General features: G+C 41.3%; 1 protein-coding gene across 10 annotated transcripts in view; it reads right to left on the reverse strand.

The window, feature by feature from the left end:
* SMYD3 (SET and MYND domain containing 3) overlaps window positions 1-25623 on the reverse strand; it is a gene marked incomplete at its 5' end in the record, with an annotated part of 382495 nt that overhangs the window by 43269 nt on the left and 313603 nt on the right. For 8 of the 10 annotated variants that reach the window (XR_014155449.1, XR_014155450.1, XR_014155451.1 and 5 more), the window contains 2 exons: window positions 6200-6374; window positions 7714-7804. Coding sequence is in view for 6 of the 10 variants with exons in the window: in XM_081857690.1 (XP_081713816.1) it covers window positions 6200-6374; window positions 7714-7804 (266 nt within the window). The remainder of the gene's footprint in view (window positions 1-6199; window positions 6375-7713; window positions 7805-25623) is intronic. The other 2 variants (XM_081857692.1, XM_081857689.1) reach the window with 1 other exon arrangement.

Consider the following 25623-nt stretch of genomic DNA (forward strand, 5'->3'; position numbering starts at 1 on the left):
AAAATAGGGACATCCTATTCCATAATAATAATTTTAATATTTTTACCCAGCTCATCTGATTGTGTTGCCCCAGCCACTCTGTGTGGCTTCCAACGTACATAAAAAACATAATAAAACATTAAACATTTACAAAACTTTCCTATATAGGGCTGCCTTCAGATGGCTCGGGGGGCAGATAACTCCTTCAACATTTCTCTGATGAAAATACGGACATCCTACCACACCCGCCAACATTTCTCTGATGGAAATGAAGACGTCCTAAGGAAAAGTAGGACATTCTGGGATCAAATAAGAAACCAGAATGGCTTCTGTAAATCTGGGGATGTCCCTGGAAAATAGAGACACTTGGAGGATCTGCCAGGGGATTTCTCTCTCTCTCTTTTAGCAACAACAACAACAACAACGAAGTCTTGTTACTGCTTCAGGAGAAAGCTTAGCTGCTTTAAACAGCCTGACCACATTCCTGGAATAGGAATGACATTGCATCGTGATATAGTGCAAGGATGAGGAACTAGGGGCCAATGTGGCCCTCCATTCTGCTCTGCCTTATCCTTGAGACTCTCTCCAGGCCACACCCCCTTTCCCAGGCCACACCCCCTTCCCCAGGCCACACCACTCACCAGCCCTGCTCCACACCCTTCTTACACTGTTTTGCATTGAACCGTAGTAATACTGTTTGCTTGCCTGGATGGAGGATGGAAAGAGGTATGTTTGTAGAAGCTTCTGACTTTCGCAAGGCAGCAATAAAGTCTACTATACAAACCTAAGAGTCACAGCAATGCTCCACCTACTTTGGCTTATCACTTCATCCTTATCACTGAAGCTCCCCCCCCCCCAGGCTGAAAACAGTTCACCATCCCTTCCATAATGTCATTCCCAAGGTAATTCTTGGGCAAATGGGTGCAGCTGTCTCCCCCCACCAAAAGAATTCCCTTGGGAAGGTTATCTAATGAATCATTCCATTAGATAAGCATACCAACATTTCTAAAATATAAAAATCCCACTTAATCTGGATGTTCAACTGCAACCGCATAAATTGCTTAAAGTCAGTTCTAAAGAAAGAAGGGAACATTTTTAGTGAACTCTGCAAACCTGCACAAGGAGATGTTCTTATCTCTATTCGTAGCTTTATCAGTAATTTCTGTTAATTTGAACATTCTAGCAAAAATCCACTTGTCCATTGGCTCACAATAACATCAAAACACTAGCAGCCTCTAGTGGTGATATACACCGCTTCTATTTTCTTCGTTGTAATGTTTGTTTGTTTGTTTTTTGTTTGAAATGAGGGGGAAATCCTCACAAATCAGATAAAGTGTGCACAGCATTGACAGTACAGTGGTACCTCGGGTTACAAACACCTTGAGTTACAAACACATTGGGTTACAGACTCCGCTAACCCGGAAATAGTTGCTCCGGGTTGCGAACTTTGCCCCAGGATGAGAACAGAAATCGCATGCCAGGGGCAGCGGGAGGCCCCATTAGCTAAAGCGGTACCTCAGGTTAAGAATGGTTTCAGATTTATAAAACAGAAAATAATATTCAGAGTCCACTGGACTCCAGCAAAACTATACCAGAAGAAAATAACAAGTGCAGACAACTGCTGGAGATGTGGGAGTAAAAATGCGAACTTAGTACATATGTTGATTAACTGCCCGATGATAAGAGTGCGAGGTGAGGATATAGTAGGAGTAATAAAAAGAAATTGTTATTTAGGGGAACTGAATTTAATTCTAAATTATATTCTGGAGACGTGGGAGATTTCAAGGGGTAAAAAAAAAATGGATGTACCGTGCTATATTAGAAGCAAAAAAAAACATTGTTTTGATGAATTGGAAGAGCTGCAAAAAGATTCCATTGAGCACATGGATTGATAATATGGACAGATTTATCATTTGCCCAATAATAAATGTTGGAAATGTAATGAGACCGAAGGTACCTTTTTTCACCTTTGGTGGACCTGCCCAAAGATTAAGGCCTTCTGGGAACTGATTTATAATGAAATTAAGAAAGTACTTAAATGTACTTTTCATAAGAAACCAGAGGCATTTCTTTTGGGTATGGTTGGCCAATTGGTGTCAAGGAGGGATAAGATCTTTTTTATGTACGCCACAACGGCAGCAAGGATCCTTCTAGCAAAGTATTGGAAGACACAAGAGTTACCCACGCTGGAAGAGTGGCAGGCGAAAGTGATCGACTTTATGGGATTGGCAGAAATGACCGGCAGAATCCGTGACCAAGAGGAAGAGACTGTGGAGGAAGACTGGAAGAAGTTTAAAGCATATCTTAAAAATTGCTATAAAATTGAGGAGTGTTAAAGTGTTAAGGGAAAGGAAGATGTATAATTACAGCTATATATATCTTTTGATTCAAGGTGTAATTGAAAGGAGAATAAGTTAAACTATAATTGGCTAAAAGGGTTGCTGAAAAAATTTGAAATTAGGATGCAAAAAGGGGAAGGTACGGGGAAGTCCGAGAAAAGAGGCTTATGAAAATGAGGTTAAGAAAGCAAAAATGTATGTATGTGTCTATGTTTGTTGTTGTTTGTATTGTTTGGTGTTGTTTCGTTGTTAAAATTGGAAAATTAATAAAAATTATTTAAAAAAAAAGATAATATGGACAGATTAGCTACATACGAACGAATTGCATGGCAACACAAAATAAGAATGGATAAATATGAAGAAATCTGGAATGAATATTTAAGCGATAAGCCGGATAGTGGTAGGAAGTAGGGGGCGGAGAGAGAGGTGGGGAAATATTGTTTAAAAAGGTGCAGTTATAGATATATCAGTGTATTCAAACATGAATTGTCAAATTGTATTATTATTGTTATTATGGTTTTTGTTGTCTTTTGTGGTTGATGTTTGTATCAAAAAATGATTAAATCATTTTTTTAAAAAGAAAAAAGAACAGTTTCAGATTAAGAACGGACCTCCAGAACAAATTAAGTTCGTAACCAGAGGTACCACTGTATTTGGGTCAGGGGCAGGGACAGAGAAGGGTAAAAATAAATCCATGGAAGGGGGAGCCGACTACTCTCACACACAAAGAATGGTATCTGCACATTTTGTCTCATATCTCAGGTTCTACAAAGGCAAGCCTTTTTTTTTTTTTTTAAAGGAAGCTGGATAGCTGGGAATAATGGGTCATCTCAGGGAGAACTACTAGCATTGCCGGTTCCTCAGTGAACAACCATAAAGGTGTGCCTCAAATTTATTCCATATTTATTTGTTGAACTAATGGGCCATGGATACACTCACTCACCACACTTGCAGACTGCACACATATACTCACTGCACATGAACACTTACCACAAATATAGCACACACAGGCACACAGCCCTACAGAGTCAACATTCTTAAATGTGTCAGCATATAAGACGACTTCTTGAGAAACCAAGAGACACAAAGGTTCTTCTCACTTCATTCAGTTTCAACTACTCATATGCTGGCCAATCCAATTAAGGTGGCCAAGTGACAGACAAGTGAGGACCAGTGTAGAATCTTAGAATCAAGGAATTGTAGAATTGGAAGGGACCCCGGGGTCATTTAGTCCAACCCCCTGAAAAATTTCATTTCTTGTGTTCTTCTGGACTCTAATATCTTCTTTAAACCTGCTCCAAGCTCCTTTTAAAGTTGAATCCGGTTGTTTTTAATCACTAAAAAGAACCTTCGTTTTGGAGGTCAAAAAATATTTAGCATCAGTTAATTAGTTCACTACAGTGTGAATCTATAGCATAAAAGAAGCCATTAAATATGTTTGCCGGATATCTAAACATGTCACTTAAATAAATACTCATACTGGTTTCACATGATGGTCAAATGAAAACATGTGATCAAATACTGCACTTAGCACACAGCAGTGGATGTCAACCCTGCTGATCGCATAATGGAAACATACACAGCAAATACAGTCCTTGAAGTTAAAATGGTTTTAGAACAGTTCCTTTTAAAGGTGGACATACCACCTCCTATTTGTATGGATGGCTTGTTTTTCAGGTGATTCCCTGCAGATAAGAATATGAATATTTTTTTGCCCCAGAGTTGAGGAAAGGAAAATAGATAGCTGTAATGGAACTGCAGGAGCAGTCAAGCAGTAGATTGATTCAACTGGAGAAATTCAATGCACCCCAACAGATTTGCTCAGATTTGATATCCTGCTGCTTCAGGCACAACTCCTTGTAATGAGAAACTGAAGATTTTTTGTCAGGTGCGTCAAAGCTTGTAGTGATGGCTTGAAGGTAAAAAAGGAACTCGGGCTGAAAATGTCTCTTCTTGGGAAACGCTTTTGCACCTGGTGAGACTAAGAGCAACTGTCTTCAAGGTACATGAGAGGCCAGCAGCTTTACCAGGCCAGCAACATTTCATCAAATACATTTTAACAGAACATGTCGTTTGTGTGTGTTTGTGTGTCTCTCTGTCTATGTGTATAAGGGTAGTGGTGGATGGAAGGTGAGGCGGCGGCGGCAGAATCAACTTGGCTGTAATAAGTAGCTCGGAAACTATGTCACACACCACTAAGCAAACAGGGAAAGAGATATTCAAATGATTGATAAAATTATAATTGTTTTCTACTGCAATCTTTTCCCTGGAAAAGACAAGTAGCTTCGTTGGTCTGAAGCACCACATTGACAGGTTAAAGGGTAAAAGAAGCATAGCTGTAAATAAAAAAATGCAAATTAAAAAGGGAGGCCATTTTGAAAAGAAAGAAAGAAAGAAAGAAAGAAAGAAAGAAAGAAAGAAAGAGCAGTAGGCAAGTTCCTCTTCTCTCACTGACAAGCTCTTTCACTGAAATTATTGTAAAGGCCAATGTAATCTGATATTTTGCCATTGTGGCAATAACTAATTTCATGGCTAATTCACTTGTTTTAATTTTGTTTGCACTTTTTTATGTTTTCTCCTTCTTTCCAGGAGGAGAAACTTACAGAAGACTGGTCATCATGAGAAAAGAGGGGAGAACCATTACGTCCCTTCTAAAAATTGCCACAGGCGGCAAACCTAAAAGCAACCAAAGGAAACAGCTATGCTAGCATTTGTTTAAAAGTTCACTGTCTCAAAATTCAGTATTCAGGCAAAGGTGCCTTAGTAACCTTCTACCCTGTAATGCAATCAAAATGAAAATGGAGCTGCTCCAACCTTACAAGCACTTTAAATTATTGTTAACCTCTGCTGCAGCCCTGCTATTTGAATACTACTTATTCCTAGCAACATAGCAGAACTCCATTGAAGTGGCTGCCTTTCCTTGAGAAAATAAGGGAAAACGGCTATGATGCTAGTGGTGGTAATTGAAGATACCAAATCTAAGGTTGCCCACCATCATTATTTCCTTTTTTAAAAAATGCATTTGGATGAACAAAAGAAATGAAACGCGGAGGAAAAGAGTACAAAGCTGTATTTTCCCCTTTGATCATCCCGGTCACATTGCTATACTATACAGTTACTACCTGTTTCAAAGGAGAAAGCTTCTCTTTTGATCAAACCATATCAATCGAAACTAATTAGACACCAGGCTAAAACCAGAAAGTACCATAAGGAGTTAAGGAAGAACACGGTGCTGAAGCACTGCCAAAAATATTGTCTCTAAAAATGTACCTGGGAATATAGAGGTTTGTGAAAAGTACATGGGGATCTGAAGCAAAACACTCCAGAGTCCTCCAGGAACGTTTGTGTCATAAACACAATGATCAAATGCAGCAGTACATCTCAAAAAATCTGCAATTCTGCATCACCAAGGGCAGAAAAAGTAAACCTTTTTTTTTTTTTCAAAATGGTTCAGCTGAGGAACAATGGGTTGTAATGTTCCCCTTTTCTGAAGAACAGCTGACATGTTTGATCAGTGCACAAGTTTGAGTTGAGCTGACTACTCCTCACCCCTAATTAGGGTTGCCATATTTCAAAAAGTAAAAACCAGAACACCCTGGAAAACCCCAATGCTTTTGAGCTCCCCCCCCCCCATTGCCAAAAAACCACGGTTTCTCAATTGACTTGCCTAAGATCCAGAGCAAAGTGCCACCTTTCAGAAATCCCCCCCCCCACCTTTGAAATCCTGGTAATGTCCGGACGTATGGCAGCCCTACCGCTAATGCTACCACATAGAATAATTCACAAATAGTAACATTGATGCAGCCACATTCTTGGTTCATACCCTCTTTCCTGGGCTGAAAGCGAATCTTGCAATAAATGACTGCATTTTTATCTTTTACCTGTAGGGCTCCAAAGTCCTGTGACCATAAAGCAAGGCTTCTTCCAAAAGGCCAAGATTTATGCAGGCGTCCATGGCAAAGTCAAGTACTTTCAGCTGGTAAATGTTTGTGTCTGGGAGGCGAGCGGCATTGTTCTTTAGTAACGTCTGGCATGTCACAAGAGCCTGCTCCCATTCTGACGTTTATTTGGATTAAGGATTCATCAACATTGTGCCATTCAAACAAAAGCTCATGAAAAATTACTGTCCAAGTTGGTATCCCCTACTACATTTTCTGCTAACCAATTCAATTGTTTTGACTCCGCTGCGTGTGAAGAAATCTCCCCTTGTCTGTCACAAATCTCCCTGTACTTAGTTTCAGGGGATAATCCCTGGTTGCAGTATTTTCTCCTTCCCTCATAATTCTAGAACCAGGAGTTATCCCATGAAGCAGAATGTTGGGGATTCAACACAGACAAAAGGAAGTTTGGTGTCTGTCATCTTCTGGCTTGTAGTGCAAACAGAAGCAAAACAGAAGGAAATGGTCTTTGCTACAACTGTCTACACATTTTTTACTAGATACTGAAAGGCAGAAAGACATAGAGCCTTTGGTGGGGAACCTTCAGCCCATGGACCTAAACAGAGTAGCTTCCAACATTTCTCCAGTGAAAATAGGGACGTCCCATTCTATAAATATAAATTTACTATTTATACCCTACACATCTTACTGGGTTGTCCCAGCACTCTAGGCAGCTCCCAACACATTTGAAACTGTAATAAAACTTTAAACATTAAAAAAACTTCCCTATACAGGATTGCCTTCGAATGGCTTGGGGGGTTGGATAACTCTATACCCTCCAATATTTCTACAATGATAATAGGGACATCCTAAGGAAAAGCAGGACATTCTGGGATCAAATCTGAAACCGGGATGACTTCTCTAAATCAGGGACGTCCTAATAGGGACACTTGGAGGGTCTGAAATAGGCCTGTGAAACCTAGGAAGTGGACCAGGCTGCCTGTTTACATCTACTTTCCCAGGCCTGACATCAATACGGCATCATGTGCAGAAGCTGCAGCTGAAGGAATGAGAATTATTTAACTGCAGGCAAAATACTTGGGTTTTTTTATTATTATTCTTAAAAGGTGTCAAATTTTAAAAGTGCCTAGTTTTGCCTGTGAAGTGCACTTGAGAATACTCCCTATTTTTCCTGGACCAAATCCATGCTACAAATACAAAGGAATTTGTGGAGGTACAGAGGAGCAATCTTTCTTTGCAGCCCCAGCTTGAAATTTCAATGGCCTGATGTTATAAGAGTCCAAGTAATTGACAAGTAGGTGGCTCCACCCACCTGTTAAGAGTTGAATCTGACACCCCAGCCAAATCCAATTGCCCACTCTAACAGAGGGCAACCTTTAAGGAACAAAGTATTTCCATATTTTAGAAATAGCAAGGAAGAAGACAGCTTTTATATGCTCTTGCCTCAAAAGGAAACCCATCTGCTGTTGACCAGTACTTTGGCATTGAAAGGATACCTTCTTGTGACTTTGGAGCTCCCATTTTATTTATAGCTTCTTTGGCTTCTTTCCAGGCCTGCTCATCACCTGCCAACATGTCAGCATCCTGCTTTGGACAGAAACAAAAGCATGAGACAAAAGCATTTGATTAAAAGAAGAGAAGCAAACAATGCCATCTTGCACCATGCAAATCTGAACAACGAGGGGGGGGGGGTAGTTCCACTCAGCATGAAGTTGGAAAGCAGAGGATTCAACTGTGTTATCCATGATAATTTGAAGTCTGTATTCAATTGAAGCCAATGGCAAAACTGTCATGCAACTTTACACATCTGGAATGCACACATTAAACAAAGAGTTGGGGGCTTGCTGGACCTGTGTTCATGCCACTCTTTGTGAATAATTTCTATAGATTTTCTAACAAATGAGCTTACGATGACAATGGCCCATCTAGTCCAGCATTTTGGTCTCACAGTGGCCAAGAAGAAGATGTAGAAAACCTTCAAGCAGGACCAAAACACAAGGGCATTCTCCCCCCTGTGGTTTCCAGCAACTGGTATTCAAGTATTACCACCTCCAACCATGTAGGTGGAGTATAGACGTATGGCTAGTTGCCATTGATAGCCTTATTTTCCATGAATTTGTCTTAATGGTCATTTTTGTGAAGATAAGTATATTTTATGAATATTAATATTTAAGAAGTATGTCAGTCAACTTTGAATGCACAGAAGATTTACACAAGAAATCACAAATTGGGGAACATCACTTAAATAAGATTGGTCTTCAAATGTACATAAAACAATTATTTATCCTCAGGTGAAGAGCTAATTTTTTTTAATGTCATGTCATCGGCAAGAAACCAACTTTAACAAAGTAAATATGGCATTGTGCTCTCATTAGGGTTCAGAATAGTGTTATTCCTTGATATGTGCTAATACTTAGGTAGCTGTGATTAAATACCACACACTCTAGCCTTTATCATTTACTGACACCAGAAGGTTCCTGGCCACTCATGAAGGTATCTGTGATCAATGTTATATCTTAGTAAAATAAAGTATCACACGAATGAAACATTCATCGAAAACTCAAAAGTATACTATAACAATATTTACTTGGTTGTATGTGGCTTTGTGGGTTAAACCAGAGAGCCTAGGACTTGCTGATCAGAAGGTCGGCGGTTCAAATCCCTGTGACGGGGTGAGCTCCCATTGCTCGGTCCCTGCTCCTGCCCACCTAGCAGTTCGAAAGCACGTCAAAGTGCAAGTAGATAAATAGGTACCGCTCCAGTGGGAAGGTAAACGGCGTTTCCGTGTGCTGCCCTGGTTCGCCAGAAGCGGCTTAGTCATGCTGGCCACATGACCCGGAAGCTGTCTGCGGACAAATGCTGGCTCCCTCAGCCTATAGCACAACATGAGCGCCGCAACCCCAGAGTCGGCCACAAATGGACCTAATGGTCAGGGGTCCCTTTACCTTTACTTTATGTTTGATTATATATATATATTTTAAAAGCAAAATAAATACATAAATGTATATATAAATCACACTTTTGAAAAAAGCCAAAGGTATCCGTGTTGGCCTATAAGAAAAAGGATCATATTAAGCCAATACTTTTATTAGACTAATCAAAATCACGTAAGAACTTCCAAGTACTTTGAAGTGCCACAGCTGGAAATTTGTTATCTCCTCCTACACTCCACCTTAAAACTTAGCAGAGGCAGGCTTAAATATCTTGACAAACATGAATAGACTCCCCCCCCCCGTTATTTCTCTCCATCCCCCATTTCTAAACATCTTGCCTGATGAAGAGTTATGGGGAACTTGAGAGCCTGCATGGTGTTTTATTGCATTCCTGTTTGCCTAATTATTATTATTTAATAGATTTTTATCCTACCCCTCCTCTCAAAGAAGCCCAAGGCAGGAAACAACAAAATAATAATAAGAAACAATACATAGGGTGGTGCAGATCCATTGAAATTAATGGACCTTAGGCATGTTCATTCATTTGAATGGGTCTACTCTGATTAAAACCTAGGCCACATGCACACACCCCAGTTAAAGCATTACTATACCATGTTAAGTAGTCATGGCTTCCCCTAAAGAATTCTGGGAGCTGTAGTTAGTTAAGGGTGCTGTAAGGAGCCCCCTGTTCTCCCTCCAGAGCTACAATTCTCAGAATTCCCTGTGAAGAGGGACTGAGTGTTAAACCACTTGGAAAACTGTAGCTCTGGGAGGGGAATTGAGGCCTTCTAACAATTCTAAACACCCTAAACAGATTACATCTCCCAGATTCATGTGGGGAAGCCACGACTGCTTAATGTGATATTATAGTGCTTTAAATGTGACTGTGGCCTTAGCTGAATACCACGAACGATGGTAAAAAACAATCAAATAATAATCTTAATAATTTCATGGGATTGCTTTAATGTTGACATTGCAACATTTGAAAAGCAAAATTTTGAGGCAGCTCATTGCAGTGTCTAGAGCAGAAGACTGAACATTGCATCTCAAACCACTTTTCCCCCAATGCATGATGGACTTTTGTTATTATCTAGAGGTGGGATTTCAGCCTATTGTCACCGTGATCTGCCCCCACACCTATGTATCTTCATTCATGCACAACATCTGTAAGAGGCTACTGTTAGCCATTATCAAAGTGGAGGTGGAGGCAGAAGCAAACTGCATATTAAACCCAAAGTGTGAAAATAAAGCAAACCTATTTTCTGCTATATCAGTCTAGCTATGCCTGCATAAGGAGGGACTTATAACTTGCTCTGCTTGTCATAGAATAAAAAAACATACTCAATGAATGCAAATCACGTGAGGGATATAGTAGATAAAATGGGGGGGGTGGACCCTTTCCACTAATATCACAAAATATTTATACAAAAGGAGCTTAGGGATACTAATGCAATTTATATATCAGTTATCATCCCAAGAGCACAGAAGTTAAGAGGTTTTAATCTGCATTTCTCACACAGAGGAGGAAAATTAATTACTGTGTGTTCCAAATAATAGAAAATATGTACCCAGAGCCCATATTAATTTCATGTGTAGCTTTGCAGCAACATCTTCCCATTCATGTCCAAAGGGAAGAAATAGGAGGTGAACTCTTGTACTACCCCAAGAGATGATTGTATCAAAATGGCCTTGGCTGCCTTGGGATTCTATGACATTCCGCATAAGGAAATTACAAAGAAAGCAGTGTTTTCCTTGCAATTCGCAAATGTACTTACCATAAAATCAGCTATCTGATCACAATAAGCTCACCTGGAAATAATTTGGTACAGAATGAAAGCTGCCACGGATAAAAGGTCAGCAGTAGGACAAAAAAGATCATGTTGCAGTAGCTATGTCAGTTATGTTAATTGTAAAGATCCAGACACGTTAAGCTTTGCATATAAAGCGAATGAGCTAAGTTTTGCCTCTGTCTAATTCAAAGGGCACAGCATCAATTACAGAGGAGCTGACTTGATGTATGTTAATATAACTGAAAGCAGAAATGTGACCCATAAAAAGTAATTACGTCAGTGCAATATCATGGGTATTTGTTTATTTCCAGTATTCATATGCCGCTTTTCGGGGCACAGCCCTCCAAAAGTGGCTCACAATAAATATCTAAAACGATAAAATATAACTAACACAATCTCAGCACAATTGAGAAAATTGAAAACCAGCACCCTATAAAACACTATGCAGCTCAGGACAGCAACGCAGATAGAACAGCCTTTGCCAACCTGGTGCCTCCAGGTATTTTGGATTACAACTCCCATCAGCCCAAGCCAATGCAGACACGGCTGAGATAAACACTTTAGAAAGCCAGGAAATTCACCCGCCTGTCCAAATTCAAAACTGATTTAGACAACTAAATGTGGAGTTGAATGTACACAAATGTGGATTCTAATGCTAAAGGAAGGTAGCTGAGTGCAGCAAGGTAAATTTTTGATCAACAGCAAAACTGATTTATTTGTGGCCAAGAACAAAGAGCTGTATCATACTTAGAGTAGACCTATTGACATTACTGAATGCATAACGGCTATTTTAATCACATCTATTTCAATGGGTGTGTTGAGTATGATGTAGTTGGGATACAACTGGCAGGACCTCGAGTCAGGTATAGGTCAGCAATTAAAAAACACCAGTGCCAGTGAAGTTTACTCTTTATTCAAAGAAACCAAATCAGTGCAGGCCTAGTGATCCCAGCAAGTCTTCACAGTAGATCTTGCTGCAATGTTGTGAAGGCTGAAGGTTCCCACCTTTCCACAGCTGCCTAAGTCCTCTCCCCTCCAGGGTTTTTTGGCAAGCAATCGGAGACTGTGCCTGCATGCAACCAACCTCCCCTCTGCTCTTTTTATTTCTCTGTGTGTTCTGTGGGACTGGTGGTAGAGAGGGGAGGGGAGCAGGTTGCAGCAGGAGCAGGAGCAGAAACTTCCTGGCTTCTTCAGAAGCCAGCCTCACCTCTGTCTCCTGCCCCCCCCCAGCCTCTGAATCAGGGCTGCTCTCTGCCCTGAGTTCTTCCTGCTGACTAAACTCTGTTTCCTCTTCTGTCACTCCTCCTCCAAGTCTGCTCCCAGTGGCATCGCAACGGGGGTGGGGGGGGCGGTGCACCCCAGGTGCCATGTCTGGGGGGGGTGACAAGAAGGCACCCCGTGGGGGATCATGGCGACACGAGCAGCCATTGTGCCACCTCAGCCACATGTGGAGGATCCTCCATTCGTGGCTGCAGCTGCGAGCAGAGGATCCCGGCGCCGGTGACAAACCGCTATGTACAGTGCATGTGCGGCATCACATGCATGTGCTGTACATAACGATGACACACATGTGCTGTACATAGCGGTTTGCCACCGGTGCCACTCAAATGCCATATGGACGGCAGTGGGATCCCTCCATCAAAGCTACAGCCGTGAATGGAGGATCCCGGCACCGTCCATATGCTGCCCCGGGTGTCACAACTCCTTCGTTCGCCCCTCTTCTCCCTCTGACCTCTCCTCAGTGTCCTAACACCAATTCCCTGGCTCTGGGCCTTCCTCTCCTGGGGTTCCCTTGGGGGTTCCCTAGTTGGTGCCTCCCATCACTCTGCTGCATCCAGCTAGCGCATGACAACAACACATGAGCAGAGCAATTCTGTTTCTTTATCAACAATGTGAGTTTTGCCACTTAATTCAGTGTGCCATGTACTTTGCTAACACCGATTAAGAATGGAATTAACTCTAAGAGGCTAAATTATCTTTAATTGTATCCAAGTGCAACTTTCCACATTACACTGGGCTGCATTCAATGTAGTGCTGAGGCAGGTTCTCCATCAGCACAAGTATTTCTCCATGCACAATGGAAATTATCCCTCTCTCCTCCCCTTCCTTTGCACATCCCTTAAATCCATTCTAGGGGTTCCCCCAATCCTCCTGAGCAGATTGGGGGCTCTAGCAGAATTGCTTAGTTAAATACTTCCCATTGTCTTAATCCCAAACTACATGCCATACCCAAAACATATAAGTGCAAGCCAACAGCACATTGTGATTGAGTGTGGAAAAGAGCTTACCCAACTCTTTCACTGGCCATGTTCCTCCAGGAACTTTTCCCTTTATGTGTTTTTGGAACCTACCAATTACACATTGGAAATATTGTGGGAGAGGAGGGTGGCGTGGGGTAGCTACTGGAGCAGGGACACAGCAGGTGGGAAAGGATTAAACACTCTCTCCCAGCAGCACCTCACTTTCAATTGTGCCCTCCAGAAGCTGCATTTAAAAATTTAAAAGATACATCAAAAGAGACGACCAAGGCAGGGAGCCTTGTTTCATGCAATCCTCACTATTCCAGCTTGCCAAGAAAAAATGTCTCTGCCTTTTGCAGAGATATCAAAAGCCAGTGATGTTATAGGCACTGTCATACAGTAGAAAATCATGCCTCTAGCATGACAGCAACCCTCTTTTAGGGGAGAACAGTTCTTCTTAAATTTAGAATTAGTTGTTCTCTGCACCCAAACCAATTCCTTGTTTAAATAACCAGCACTTTGTTCATTTTGGAAAATTTATTTAAATTGAACAATGTAATCCAATTGCTCTGTTTGGAGCTTTGTAGTCTGTGAAACATTTTGGAAAAGACTGGTGTGGTACAAAGCAAGAAAAATATAGGACAATATACCTCTATAATATCTACCTCTGTAATCGTGTGTGGGGATCAGACCTTAGTGCCATGGCCTCCTTCCACTGTTGTTTGGCTCACACAGGTGTTTAACTCACCTGGCTGTTTTCCATTTTTTTTGCTGCTGGAGCCGCAACACTCACTAACAGGGCCCCCTCCTGCTTACAGGGCTGGGTTCACTCGGGGCTTAATTGTTACTGGCAAGCTTTTCACATTTTTTCTTGTATGGAAGCAAGCTACAACAAGGGCATGTGAATCAGCTACTATGGACTGCAGAAGACCACAATTAGAGCTGATGATATTAGGTGATTAACAACGAGTGGTGATGAAAAGGGATTGAACAATGGGGGGTGATGAAAGATTATGATCACGTCAGTTGGAGACCTCTGGGAGCGAAAAGGTCTGATTCACTTTAAGTATGGCTAAACTGACATTTTTCCATGCCTGCAGGATAGGTTGCAAATGGATTGTAACCGGGTCTTTAAAACTGAGTGGAAAACTAGACATCTAGCAGAGGTGGGGACCTCAAGCCTGGAGGCCAAATGTTGACCTGTCTGACCCATGGCACTCTCCACAAGCCACACCCCTCACCACACCCTTGTTGAGTGTTTAACTGTCTCTTGCTTACCTGGATGGAAAGGTGTATGCATATGTAGAACCCTTTGGCATTTTCATGGCTGGAGTGTTGCCTATGATAGAAATTAAGAGTCACATCTATTTATTCTGTGTGCCTCTGACCACAGCCACCCCTAGTGTTCGGAATTTTTGGCTTTTTTAAGTTGTTAATATTTTTGTCCGCTTTTTGCTTTTGGGGGGGGGGGGATTCTGAACATCAACAGCTTTTCTTCTGTGAAATGGGTATTTGGTGGTGTCTGTGATGGTTTCTTAGATTTCCAAATGTACCCCGGGACCCAAAAAAAACATTGTAACCAAAACTGAATGGTGTAATTAAGACCGTTCACAGAATAAACAATCATACAAATTTCATACAACGGTCAAGTCTTTCTAAAAAATATCTGTGTTGGAGTTGAGAAATGCTTTACTGAAGAATTAATGTTGCAACTTGAAAGAACCACCTATCAGTAAATATGTCTGATTGTGTTCATCCAATCAGATGCCTGAACTTAGTCAGTTTGTTGGTTAAGGTTAAATCCCATACCACTGAATACCATATGTAAGTGCAAGTGGATTTTTTCCCATCTATAAGCAATTACTATATTTGTTGCTAGCAACAACAAAAAATACAAAAGACACTCCTCAAAATTTTCAAGATTTTGGGCTCAGCTTTATGCTGAAATTAAATAATAAAATAATTTTGCTAATTTCAGCATAAAGCTGAGCCCAAAATCTTGTTAGAAACATTATAATTACCATATTTTTCACCCTATAAGGCACACTGGCCCATAGGACGCACCTCGTTTTGGGGGGGGGAATGAATAAAAAAAAAATATTTCCCCCCCCCCAGCCGCAGGGCTGGGGCAGGGGAAGCCGGAGCTTCCCCCGACTCCAGCCCCCAGAACAGGCTGCCGCCCCAAGACTTGCGCACCCGACGGGACCTCCCGCCGGGCACTCAAGGCTTGCGCACACCTCCCCAAAGCACGGGGCGTCCTCCAGAGGACGCCTCGTGCTTCGGGCTGCAGGCTGCCGCCCCAAGCCTCGTGCGCCCAGCGGGACCTCCCGCTGGGCGCGCAAGGCTTGCGGATAGCTTCCTGAAGCGTGGAGAGCGAGAGGGGTCGGTGCGCACCGACGCCTCTCGCTCTCCAGGCTTCAGCGAAAGCCTGCATTCGCCCCATAGGACGCACACACATTTCCCCTTCATTTTGGGAGGGGAAAAAGTGCGTCCTATAGGGGGAAAAATACGGTATACTGCATATGTGCTATAAGAATTTTGCCAGATATGTGTTGATCTTAAGCCTTCTTTAACAGAAGCAATAGCAATGTGTTTCAAACAGGAGAATGTTTTATCACTGCCTTAAGGAACAAAGTAGTGGTGTTTTTAAAATGCAGCACACATGAAAATCTCTACAAGTATATAGATCACAAGTTAATGAGGAGACCATTATTTTGGTTGGGGGGGGGGAACCCAACTAAAGTGAGCAATGTTCTATTTACATTCTGGAGTTATAAGGCTATAGATATGAGAAAATGCAGTACAGGAACTGCCAATGTAAACTGCTCCAATGGAGGGTAATGCTATGCAGCCCAATCCTATGCATATTAAGGGACAGAAAACACCAGCTCAGTTATTAGGGAAGCAGGGGAAAGATAATTCCCTTGCCCCCACCTTTTTTGCTGCCTTGATCTTATGCAGTGATATATTGACCAATACTGCCCAATCATTTGTATATGATATATGTTCACTTTTAGATAAGCAGACTTAATTTTGCCTACCTTTCTAAATATATTGTTTGGTCTATTATTATGTAATGTACTTTTGTACTTTTCTGTTGTAAACTGCCCCGTGATCCTCAAATAAGGGGCAGTACATAACTTCAATAAATAATAAAAATAAAATACTCCTAGCCCAATCCTTACTTCTGACCAGCATCAAGTCCCCCTGAGTTCTTTATTACTTACTTTCAGTGAACACTTCCTTTCAATGACATGTGTTTAGAATTAGATTCTTGCGGTGTAATCCTATGCATGTCCACTCAGAAGTAAGTCCCACTGTATTCAATGATGCTTACTCTCAGGTACATACATACTTGTGGCCCTCCAGATATTGCTGGAGTCCAAATCCCATCTTAGCATGGCCAATAGCCAGGGGGTTGTATTCAACGCAGTGCTAAGTAAAATACGTTCCATCAGTGCAAGGATTTCTTCCCCTCTCCTTCCCCCGCATGCCCGCTACATCTGTTCCGGGGGTTCCCACAATCCCCCAAACATATTTTGGAATGGTGTGGGGCAAATACAAGGGGGAGAGCCTGTTGCACTTGCACTAACCCTTGTGCTTCTTCTAACACAAGGATTTCATTGACTGAAGAGTTGTAGTCCACCAACATGTGGAGACTACAAGTCAGCAACCCCTGTTGAATTATAGAGTTGGAAGGGACCCTGAGGATCATCTAGTCCAGGCATAGCCAAACTCGGCCCCACTAATGTTTTGAGACTACAATTCAAATCATCTCTGACCACTGGTCCTGTTAGCTAAGGGTGATGGGAGTTGTAGTCCCAAAACATCTGGAGGGCTGAGTTTGCCTATGCCTGATCTAGTCCAACCCCCTGCAATGCAGGAATATGCGGCTGTCCCAAATGGGGATTGAACCTGCAACATTGGCATTATCAGCACCACGCTCTAACCAGCTGAGCTATGATGTTCTATAGTATTGATTTATAAATGTATAGTTTAATTGCCCGGCTGTAAATCAGATTCTTTATTGACAATCCAAATGCAAAATATCACAGTAGCCTCTCAACTGTTACAGTAAATCAAGATAAAGTTATAAGATACCATTTTAATGTGAAAAGTGTAACGATAAATGCTGTTTCGGTAACTGGCTATAACAGAGGACAGGGCTAGTCAACACAGACAGAATCTAACCCTGTTATATGAGCAATGCACTCAAAGATAATCATGACTTTATATGTAAACCTGTTGCCAGAGAATTCTTTGGGATGTGTAAAGAGACACATAAAGGAGGATTATATCTTTTGTATTAATTAAATCTCCAAAAGCTATATTTCTATAACACCGAATCATAAGGCAAATGTAACTTTTTGTTAACTGAATGAACCTTCACAGATTAAGACTGCGTCATGAATGTGCTTACTATACCCGTTGAGTACAGTGAGATTTACTTCTGAGCAAACATGTCCTGCCATTGTTAATATGAAAGTAATCTCTTTTATACATATACGTTGTAATGAAATACTAAAATAATAATCTTATGGAGCAGCTCTCTTCTACACAGCAGTTTTAAGAGTATTAAGTTGCTAAATAGGGGAGATGTTATCTAATGAATGTGTTAGGATTAAAATAATACGGTGTATGATACACCAGACAAAAGCATCTTTTGTTCAGGCCTGGAAATCTTTAGAGGGAGAGGGAGACATTTTGCAGTATATTTCCATAAAATTATGTAATTTGGGTTAGCTAGTTAATGAGATTCTTCACTACTTCAGGAATTTTTTTCACTTTTTCTTTCTTTTTTGGTAAACAATACATAAATGTTTCAAATTTCCTTTTAGCAAAATGTAGAGAATACAATTTATCTTACATGTAAAAAGGGCTATTCTTAAATTAAGATTACATCTCATCTTATCTTCAAAGCTATGATATTACAACAGGTTCTTCTTGGAGCACAGGTGGGTTTTTTCATCACTCCTTCCTACTGAAGGTTGTGGCCCAGGAAGAGAGAGCAGAATACTGGAAGGAAACCAATGGCTGTGTAGATGGTGTTGCCGGGAAAGGTTTGGCTTCGAGGACCATGTTGTCCACTTCTTTGAGAAAGGACTGCTGAGTTGCACCTTACAGCGGTTGACAAGAATGTGTTTGCTAAGAGTATTGTGAACCCAATTAGGAGAGCTTTAAACTAAATCCTGACGGGGAGGGAGACAATATTACAGATGACAGGGGAACACTTGGAACTGAGGATCATAGCTTCATTGATGCCCAGGAAAGTGAGGTGGTGCTCCAGAATCCTGCTAGAGAACAGGAAACTACAGCTGGAGGGAATGACTAATGTACAGAGTCTGGGAAATAATCAATATGAATTTGAGTTCTTAATACAGGATGGCAAATATTATGTAATAGGCTTTACTGAAACCTGGTGGGATAAGACTCATGCCTGGAATGTAGAAATTGAGGACTATAATCTATTCAAAAGGAACAGACCAGGCAGGAAGTGGGGGGAGGATGTGTACACTTGTGAAGAGATCAATGACCTGCAACATGGAAGGCAGGTGGATAGTATATGGGTAAAAACTGTAGGAGAAGGAAACAACAGTGACCTTACTGTGCATGTAGAAACCTCTTTTTTTTTTTTAATTGCCAGAATGTAACCTACTCTACAAGGGTAAGAGTTGCATCTATTGCCTTGGCCACTTTTGCCTTCTGCCACAACCAGAACTAGCATGCTGGCCCTTGAAGCCTGCCCATGAGAAATGTAGTCAACAGGCTGGAAAAAAAGGTTCCCCCCATCCCAAGGCTTTTTCATTTAGGGGGGAAGTTCTAAGTGGAGGCGTAACAGAAGTGCATAATGTTTATGCAGGTAGATAACCTTTTCTCCCTTACTTAAAATATGAAAAGTTGGGGTCCCCCAATGAAATGGGTAGTGGATTCAGCAGAGACAAAATGAAGCAGATCTTCGCGCAGCAGATAATTAACAGTATGGAATGCATTCCCACAATATGTGGTGATGCCCACTAGCTCACATAAGGGGGTTCCTGGAAGGAACATGGGTCTGTCAGTAGCTCATTAGCCACCATAGCTAAATGGAGCCTACATGCTTCTGAATACCAGTTACTCGGATCTACACAAAAAGAGACCATTGCCTTCATGATCTGCTTGCAGGCTTTCAAGACACATCCAGATTTTTATTTATTTATTATTAAATCCATATTAATGAACTCAGTTTCTCAAGTTCCTAATGACTGCTTTCTTCCTGATACCTGCCTATACCTAGCCATAAAAAGCAGGGAGGGAGAACGCCTACCCCAGGCAAAGCAAAGGATTTCACTGTCACTAAGAGCCTGGGTATGCAGAGATGCTGAGATTGCTGGGCCACAAGCAATTTGGAGGTCTAAGTTCTGCTGATGCGTTTAATAGAGCCAGTACAGCACTTTAATTACCATGAAGCACTCGCAGCTCAGAAAATCATTACATACTATTCTCTGCTGTAAATAATGACCACTGTTGGTAGATGTTCCTCCAGTCTTTAAATGACAGTGCCTAAAACAGTTTGCATGCAAATGAATTCTTGAATCATCCAATTTCCTGAACCTTTCTATTTATTAATTATTAATCTGTTTCCACCATTATGACTGAACCTGCTGTCTAATGACAAGCTTGTTGCTCCTGAGGTATACTTGGGGCTTCAGAGCTCTTTACTACCCCTTGTACTGCCTGCTTTTGCATCCCCCCCCCCTTTGCTCATCATAACTACCAAGACACCGATTCTATTATAGATATTACGGTAGGTCAGTGGTATCTATATTTGGTTTTTACACCCTACCCCCTTTGACACACATTTTATAGTTAAAGGCTAGGAGCATCAAATCCCTTTCCCAACACAGAGATGCACAGGCTAAATTTAAAGTGTCAAGTTCAATTCAAATTTAAGGAACTCAATTTTGCAAGCCGCATTATCAGCTGTTACCCACATTTCATAACCAGGGGACAGAATTTGAGAGGAATCGAAAACAAGCAGTGAAAAGTGTCCAAGGCAGAACAGTTAAGGAGTATGCACACTTTCAGAACATACTTTCACTCACACTCACTGCTAACCTGCAGAAGACGCGTCTGAACAAAGAAGAGTATACCTTTCATAAGCTGCAAGACATAACATCTACCACAAAATGAAGAAAATATTACAAATATTTCAAGCACCTTGTGTAATTTGATGTATAAATGAAAGACAATTTAGAAGTGGCAGTTTCACAGAGAGTCCTCTTTGAATCCTCACTCACAGGACCTGTGACCATTTGAGATACATTGGACTGTAAACTTACCCCAGCTCTCCCACAATTTGTGTGACATACTTGATGCAAGATTGCAAAGCACATGATCTATTTAATAATGACGAATCAGATGGCAAACCCAGAGTATTTTCATTTTCTTCGCTGTATCATTTAAAAGGCTACACTTAAACAGAATTTGTCTGCTGACTTCAAAATGTATCTTATTCTGCCACTGCACATGCACACAACAGCGCCCCTAATTTTAGTACATTTGCACATACCCTATCCTTCTTCCTTAGCAAATAAACCTACAGATGGGAACAGATTACAAAACTGTAAAAATAAATTCATTGTTCATTGTTTTAATATTCATTTTTAAGCAACATTCACAGCAATCTGAGCAGACTACTGAGCTGTTCTATTGTGTAAGCTGTGTTCAGCTAATCAGCCAAACCAGGAAAATGCTAACTATGTATTTCTCACTGTTCTAATAACCTTTATGTAATTGAGTCATATCTCAAGTCTGATACTTCTACCAAAATATTTACATAGCCAAATGGGTTGTATTTCATTCTGAATAGCGCTGCAGCTCGACCATGCTTTGTTTCCCCTTTAGATTAAAGCTCATCATTTTCACACTACCTTCCATACATGACTTCCCATGTTAATTAGCTAAGTACATGGCGAGAGCTCAGCTTACTCATTTTTCTCCTCCAAATAAATAAGTGGTTGTTGATTCACATTGTTACAATAGAAGCTGAATCAGCAGGTGTCCTTCAGTCAGGATTTTAAACAAGTAAAAAGTCAGCATCATGTCATGATCTGGTCAAGGCATGAGTCACATTCATGTCTGGATACGGGAGTGGAACATACAACACATAAAGTGATAACATTTGGATTTGACTTGACAAACCTGTTTCATGTGGAATTTGACTTCCTGTGTATGCAAACACAAGTGGGCATCAGCCCAAAGATGCTGAGAGAAGCAGTTATTGGAATGAACTCTTAGCTGTCCTACAGTGATGCTTATGCTATGTGTTATGTACTGAAGTTCTCACCCTGGGCCAGCAGGGAGATACTGTAGATAGTTTTCACTCAGGTACACATATGCAAATAAGGGATTGAAAGTGACGTTCAGTGATTGGATAGTTACAGAAAATAGTTACAGTTGCATTGTAGAGGAGCTCTATATAAGCAGGCTGGCTGAACCCTTCAGTTCAGTTCTGTTCTGGCCTGTGAATACACAAGAGCTGTTTGAAGAATTGCTGTGTCGTCTGATATGTTCACCCACAACTTCACTATGACTATCACATTTCCCAAATACTTGCAAGTTCTCATTTATAAAATCACCATGGCCCAGGGTTTTAGTGAAAACTGAGACTACAACGTGCCTGAAATGTTAAATGAAAGAAGAATTCTGAAGGATCCAGGTTTTCTTCGTGTGTGTGTGTGTTCTGAAGCTACCTGCTTGATCTCTTTGTGTCAGCATCTATAATTGCTAGGTGGTGAGAATAACCTTTTCCATTTCTAAACGAAGTGTTGCTACAAGCTATAAATACTAATCTGCTGCTGTATGTGGCATGACCAGATCATAGTATCTCTCTTCAATTTTGTGTTCCTTCCAGAAATGGAAAACTGTGGACAAGGTCATAAAGAATTTTAAATAACCTAACAAAGAGGGGTGGGGGATAGCCAGTTGTTGAGGACCTGCTTTCTTTTGGCTCCTAATTCCTTTTCCCATGAAACATCAATGTTTAGTGACCATGTGAAGGGAGAGATGTGTACCCGCTGGCTTCAGCACAAACCTAATTAATCAGAAGAAACAAATGGAACATATATATAAAAGGTGTGCATATGATAGGCTTTTGACAGCTATTTATGGTACGGTTAGCCATACTGATCTACAGGATGTGTAGTCTGCTTTGTGGTTAAAATTATATTTTCTATGATAGAAATTTCTATGGTATATTATACATTTTATGAAATCATTATGTTGTTGTTGTTTAGTCGTTTAGTCGTGTCCGACTCTTCGTGACCCCATGGACTTGAGCACGCCAGGCACTCCTGTCTTCCACTGCCTCCCACAGTTTAGTCAAACTCATGCTAGTAGCTTCAAGAACACTGTCCAACCATCTCATCCTCTGTCGTCCCCTTCTCTATTATACTGCATTATTAAATTTTGTTCATGTTCAGGACGTGTCACAATGCAGGATTTAAGTCTGCCATCAATCCTGTGCATGTGTTTCTGGGAGTTTGGTTTCTCTGAAATCAATGAGGCTTACTTCTATGCCAACTTACACAGAAAAGCTGCTTTGTATAGAGGAAGACGATTCGTCCATCTAGCTCAGTACTGTCTCAGCACTGACAAATGGCTCTCCTGGGTTTCAGCTAGACATCTTTCCCAACCCTTTCCAGCCCTACCTGGATATCTCAAGAGATTGAACCCGAGGCCTTTTGCATGCAGTAGATGTACTCTACAACTGAACTACAGCCAGTGCTGTTGCTACATTTGGCATAATGGACACCCCAAGCTAGCATATGATAAAGTGTTAGGGCTTTTTTCCACTGCCCAGCCACCAAATTCCAGTCAAGCCACTGGTCTGAGCCTCACAGGTACCTGAGGCCTGATGAAGGTATTTTGGCTGCTACATGGGACAATGGAGAATTTGTGCTGCTTTGAGACACTAATTTTGTGGAAATAGCTGATGCTATCTGATGTAGATTCATATGCATTTATTCCCTTGCAAGGCTGTAGACAGAAAACAGAACAACAAAGCTGGAAAGTAATTGTGTGATGGAATTGGCCCCAAATAGTTAACATTTTGTCCTCCTCCTGGCAGAGAAAAAAGTCTGCTTAAATTATCTACCAAAAGGTTTACATTTCTTTCTAGGCTCCTGGCTTTGTGAGTAATGAGATTCTGTTCCTCTCAGATGACTACAAGGCTGGACTCTCAGGAGAGTGTTGTATTCCAATCCTGTTTCAGCAATTCAACATACTAAGCCTGCCAAATTGTCATGCCATATTAATGCCAGTTTCCCCTTCCAGTAGTCTCTGAATCTACATTTCTGGCAGACTTCTCAGAGTTCCCATTCATTTGTGTGAACTCTGCTTTATTTTCTGTGACCCCATGGCATCACAACCCACTCCGACATGTTCATAAATATTATGAACAGCTCCCTCAGAGAAAAGAGCCTTACAGCAACCAAGAGAGGTAAATAACCACTGGGGTCTCAGTCTCATTTGTCAAAGCCTGCCATTCGGTCTGCACTTGATGCTGACCAGGGTAAATGCTAGAAACCGGAAGCTGAAGGGGCAAGCTAGCCATTAAAACCAGAACTTAGACATGATTCCTGGGCTTTTAGTGACATTTCTGACTAAAATACAATATTGCATCTTCCCTTGGCTACTCTGAAATACATACAAGGCAATGAGGTCTCTTGAAATTTAACAACAAAACCAGCTTGGCTGTCTGCAACGGCCAGATGAATCCATGTCATCGCAGAATTACGCCCCTGTTGAGATACAACAACTGCCCACTATCTGTAATTTCTGGAAAAGACTGAAGACATTTCTGTTTTGATAAGTTTTTATAGTTGGGTAGAAAGGTACCGTAGGTTTTGACTAAACTGCGGAAGGCAGTGGAAGACAGAAGTGCCTGGCGTGCTCTGGTCCATGGGGTCACGAAGAGTCGGACACGACTAAACGACTAAACAACAACAACAGAAAGATAGGTTAGGCTGAGAGGCCTCTACTGGCCCAGGGTCGTCTAGTGAGCTTCATGGCCAAGTGAGAATTTGAAATCTTGTCTCCCAGGTCTTGGTCTGACATGCTAACCTGGCTCTCAATCACAGCAGTGGCTCTCAATCAATCTCTCAGTCATAGGGCCTAAGATGGTTGATGATGGGGAATTACTCCCTTAGCTACTTGGATCCCAAACTGTTTAGGGCTTTGGACACCAGTACTAGCACCCTGAATTGGGATCAGTACCTCACTGGCAGCCAGTGCAGAACTTTCAGGATGGGTGACACATGGTCCCATCAGACTTCCCCAGAAATTGTTAAAAACCATCAAATTTCAAGAAATTATATATACATATATATATATATATATATATATATATATATATATATATATATGCTTTCGTAGATTTTCACGGGTACAGGAATGCAGGTTTTGGTGTCCTCGGGTGTCTTCCCGTGTAAAAGTTGGGGTGTCTAGGCGACGTTTCGACGAGGTCTCACTCGTCATCTTCAGGCTGGTGCTTTCGGCTTCTTGTTACTGGAACAGAGCAGGATCTCAGTGTTTGAGTTCCTATAAATACTGTAGAGGGGGTGTGGTGTATAGCCTCCAATGTTCTGGGCAGAGAGGAAGTTCCCAGGTTAGTGTGCCTTTTCTTCTTTTGTTCCTTAATTACTTGAGAGATATCTTGAGTGATTTCTTGAGTGATATCCTGAGTACCACTTAGGTGGGTCATTAGGTGTGGATGTTCTGCCCAGAACATTGGAGGCTATACACCACACCCCCTCTACAGTATTTATAGGAACTCAAACACTGAGATCCTGCTCTGTTCCAGTAACAAGAAGCCGAAAGCACCAGCCTGAAGATGACGAGTGAGACCTCGTCGAAACGTCGCCTAGACACCCCAACTTTTACACGGGAAGACACCCGAGGACACCAAAACCTGCATATATATATATATATATATATATATTACTGTAATTCTAAAACAATGGAATTTAACAATATTTACTTCTGAGTAAACGTGATTGGCTTTTGCTCTAAATCTGTGATTCCCAATGTGGGGCGCACCCCCCACAGGGGGGCAATTCAATTTTTAAGGGGGGCAATTCAAGAATGAGTTATTAACAGTGGATGGCCTTTTAGGCTTCCTTCACGTGAATAGGAGGTCACTAAATAAATAAATAAATAAATAAATAGGCATGGGGAGTGGGGGGCATCAGGATTTTAGAGATGCTTAGGTGGGCATGGCCAAAAAATGGTTGGGAACCACTGTTCTAAATCTTCAGTGCCTTGACCAGCTTCTGAGCAGTCCCTGTTTAAAATATTTGCCACTCATATAATGTAATCTTAACATTGCAAATTAATGCACTAATTCAAGGTAGATCAATGCTAGGGTTTCAGCTTAAGAGCATGCATTTTTTTCTACATCATGA

This window comes from Podarcis erhardii, assembly GCF_964252035.2.
Source record: "Podarcis erhardii genome assembly, chromosome: 3".
In the NCBI taxonomy this organism is placed as follows: Eukaryota; Metazoa; Chordata; class Lepidosauria; order Squamata; family Lacertidae; genus Podarcis; species Podarcis erhardii.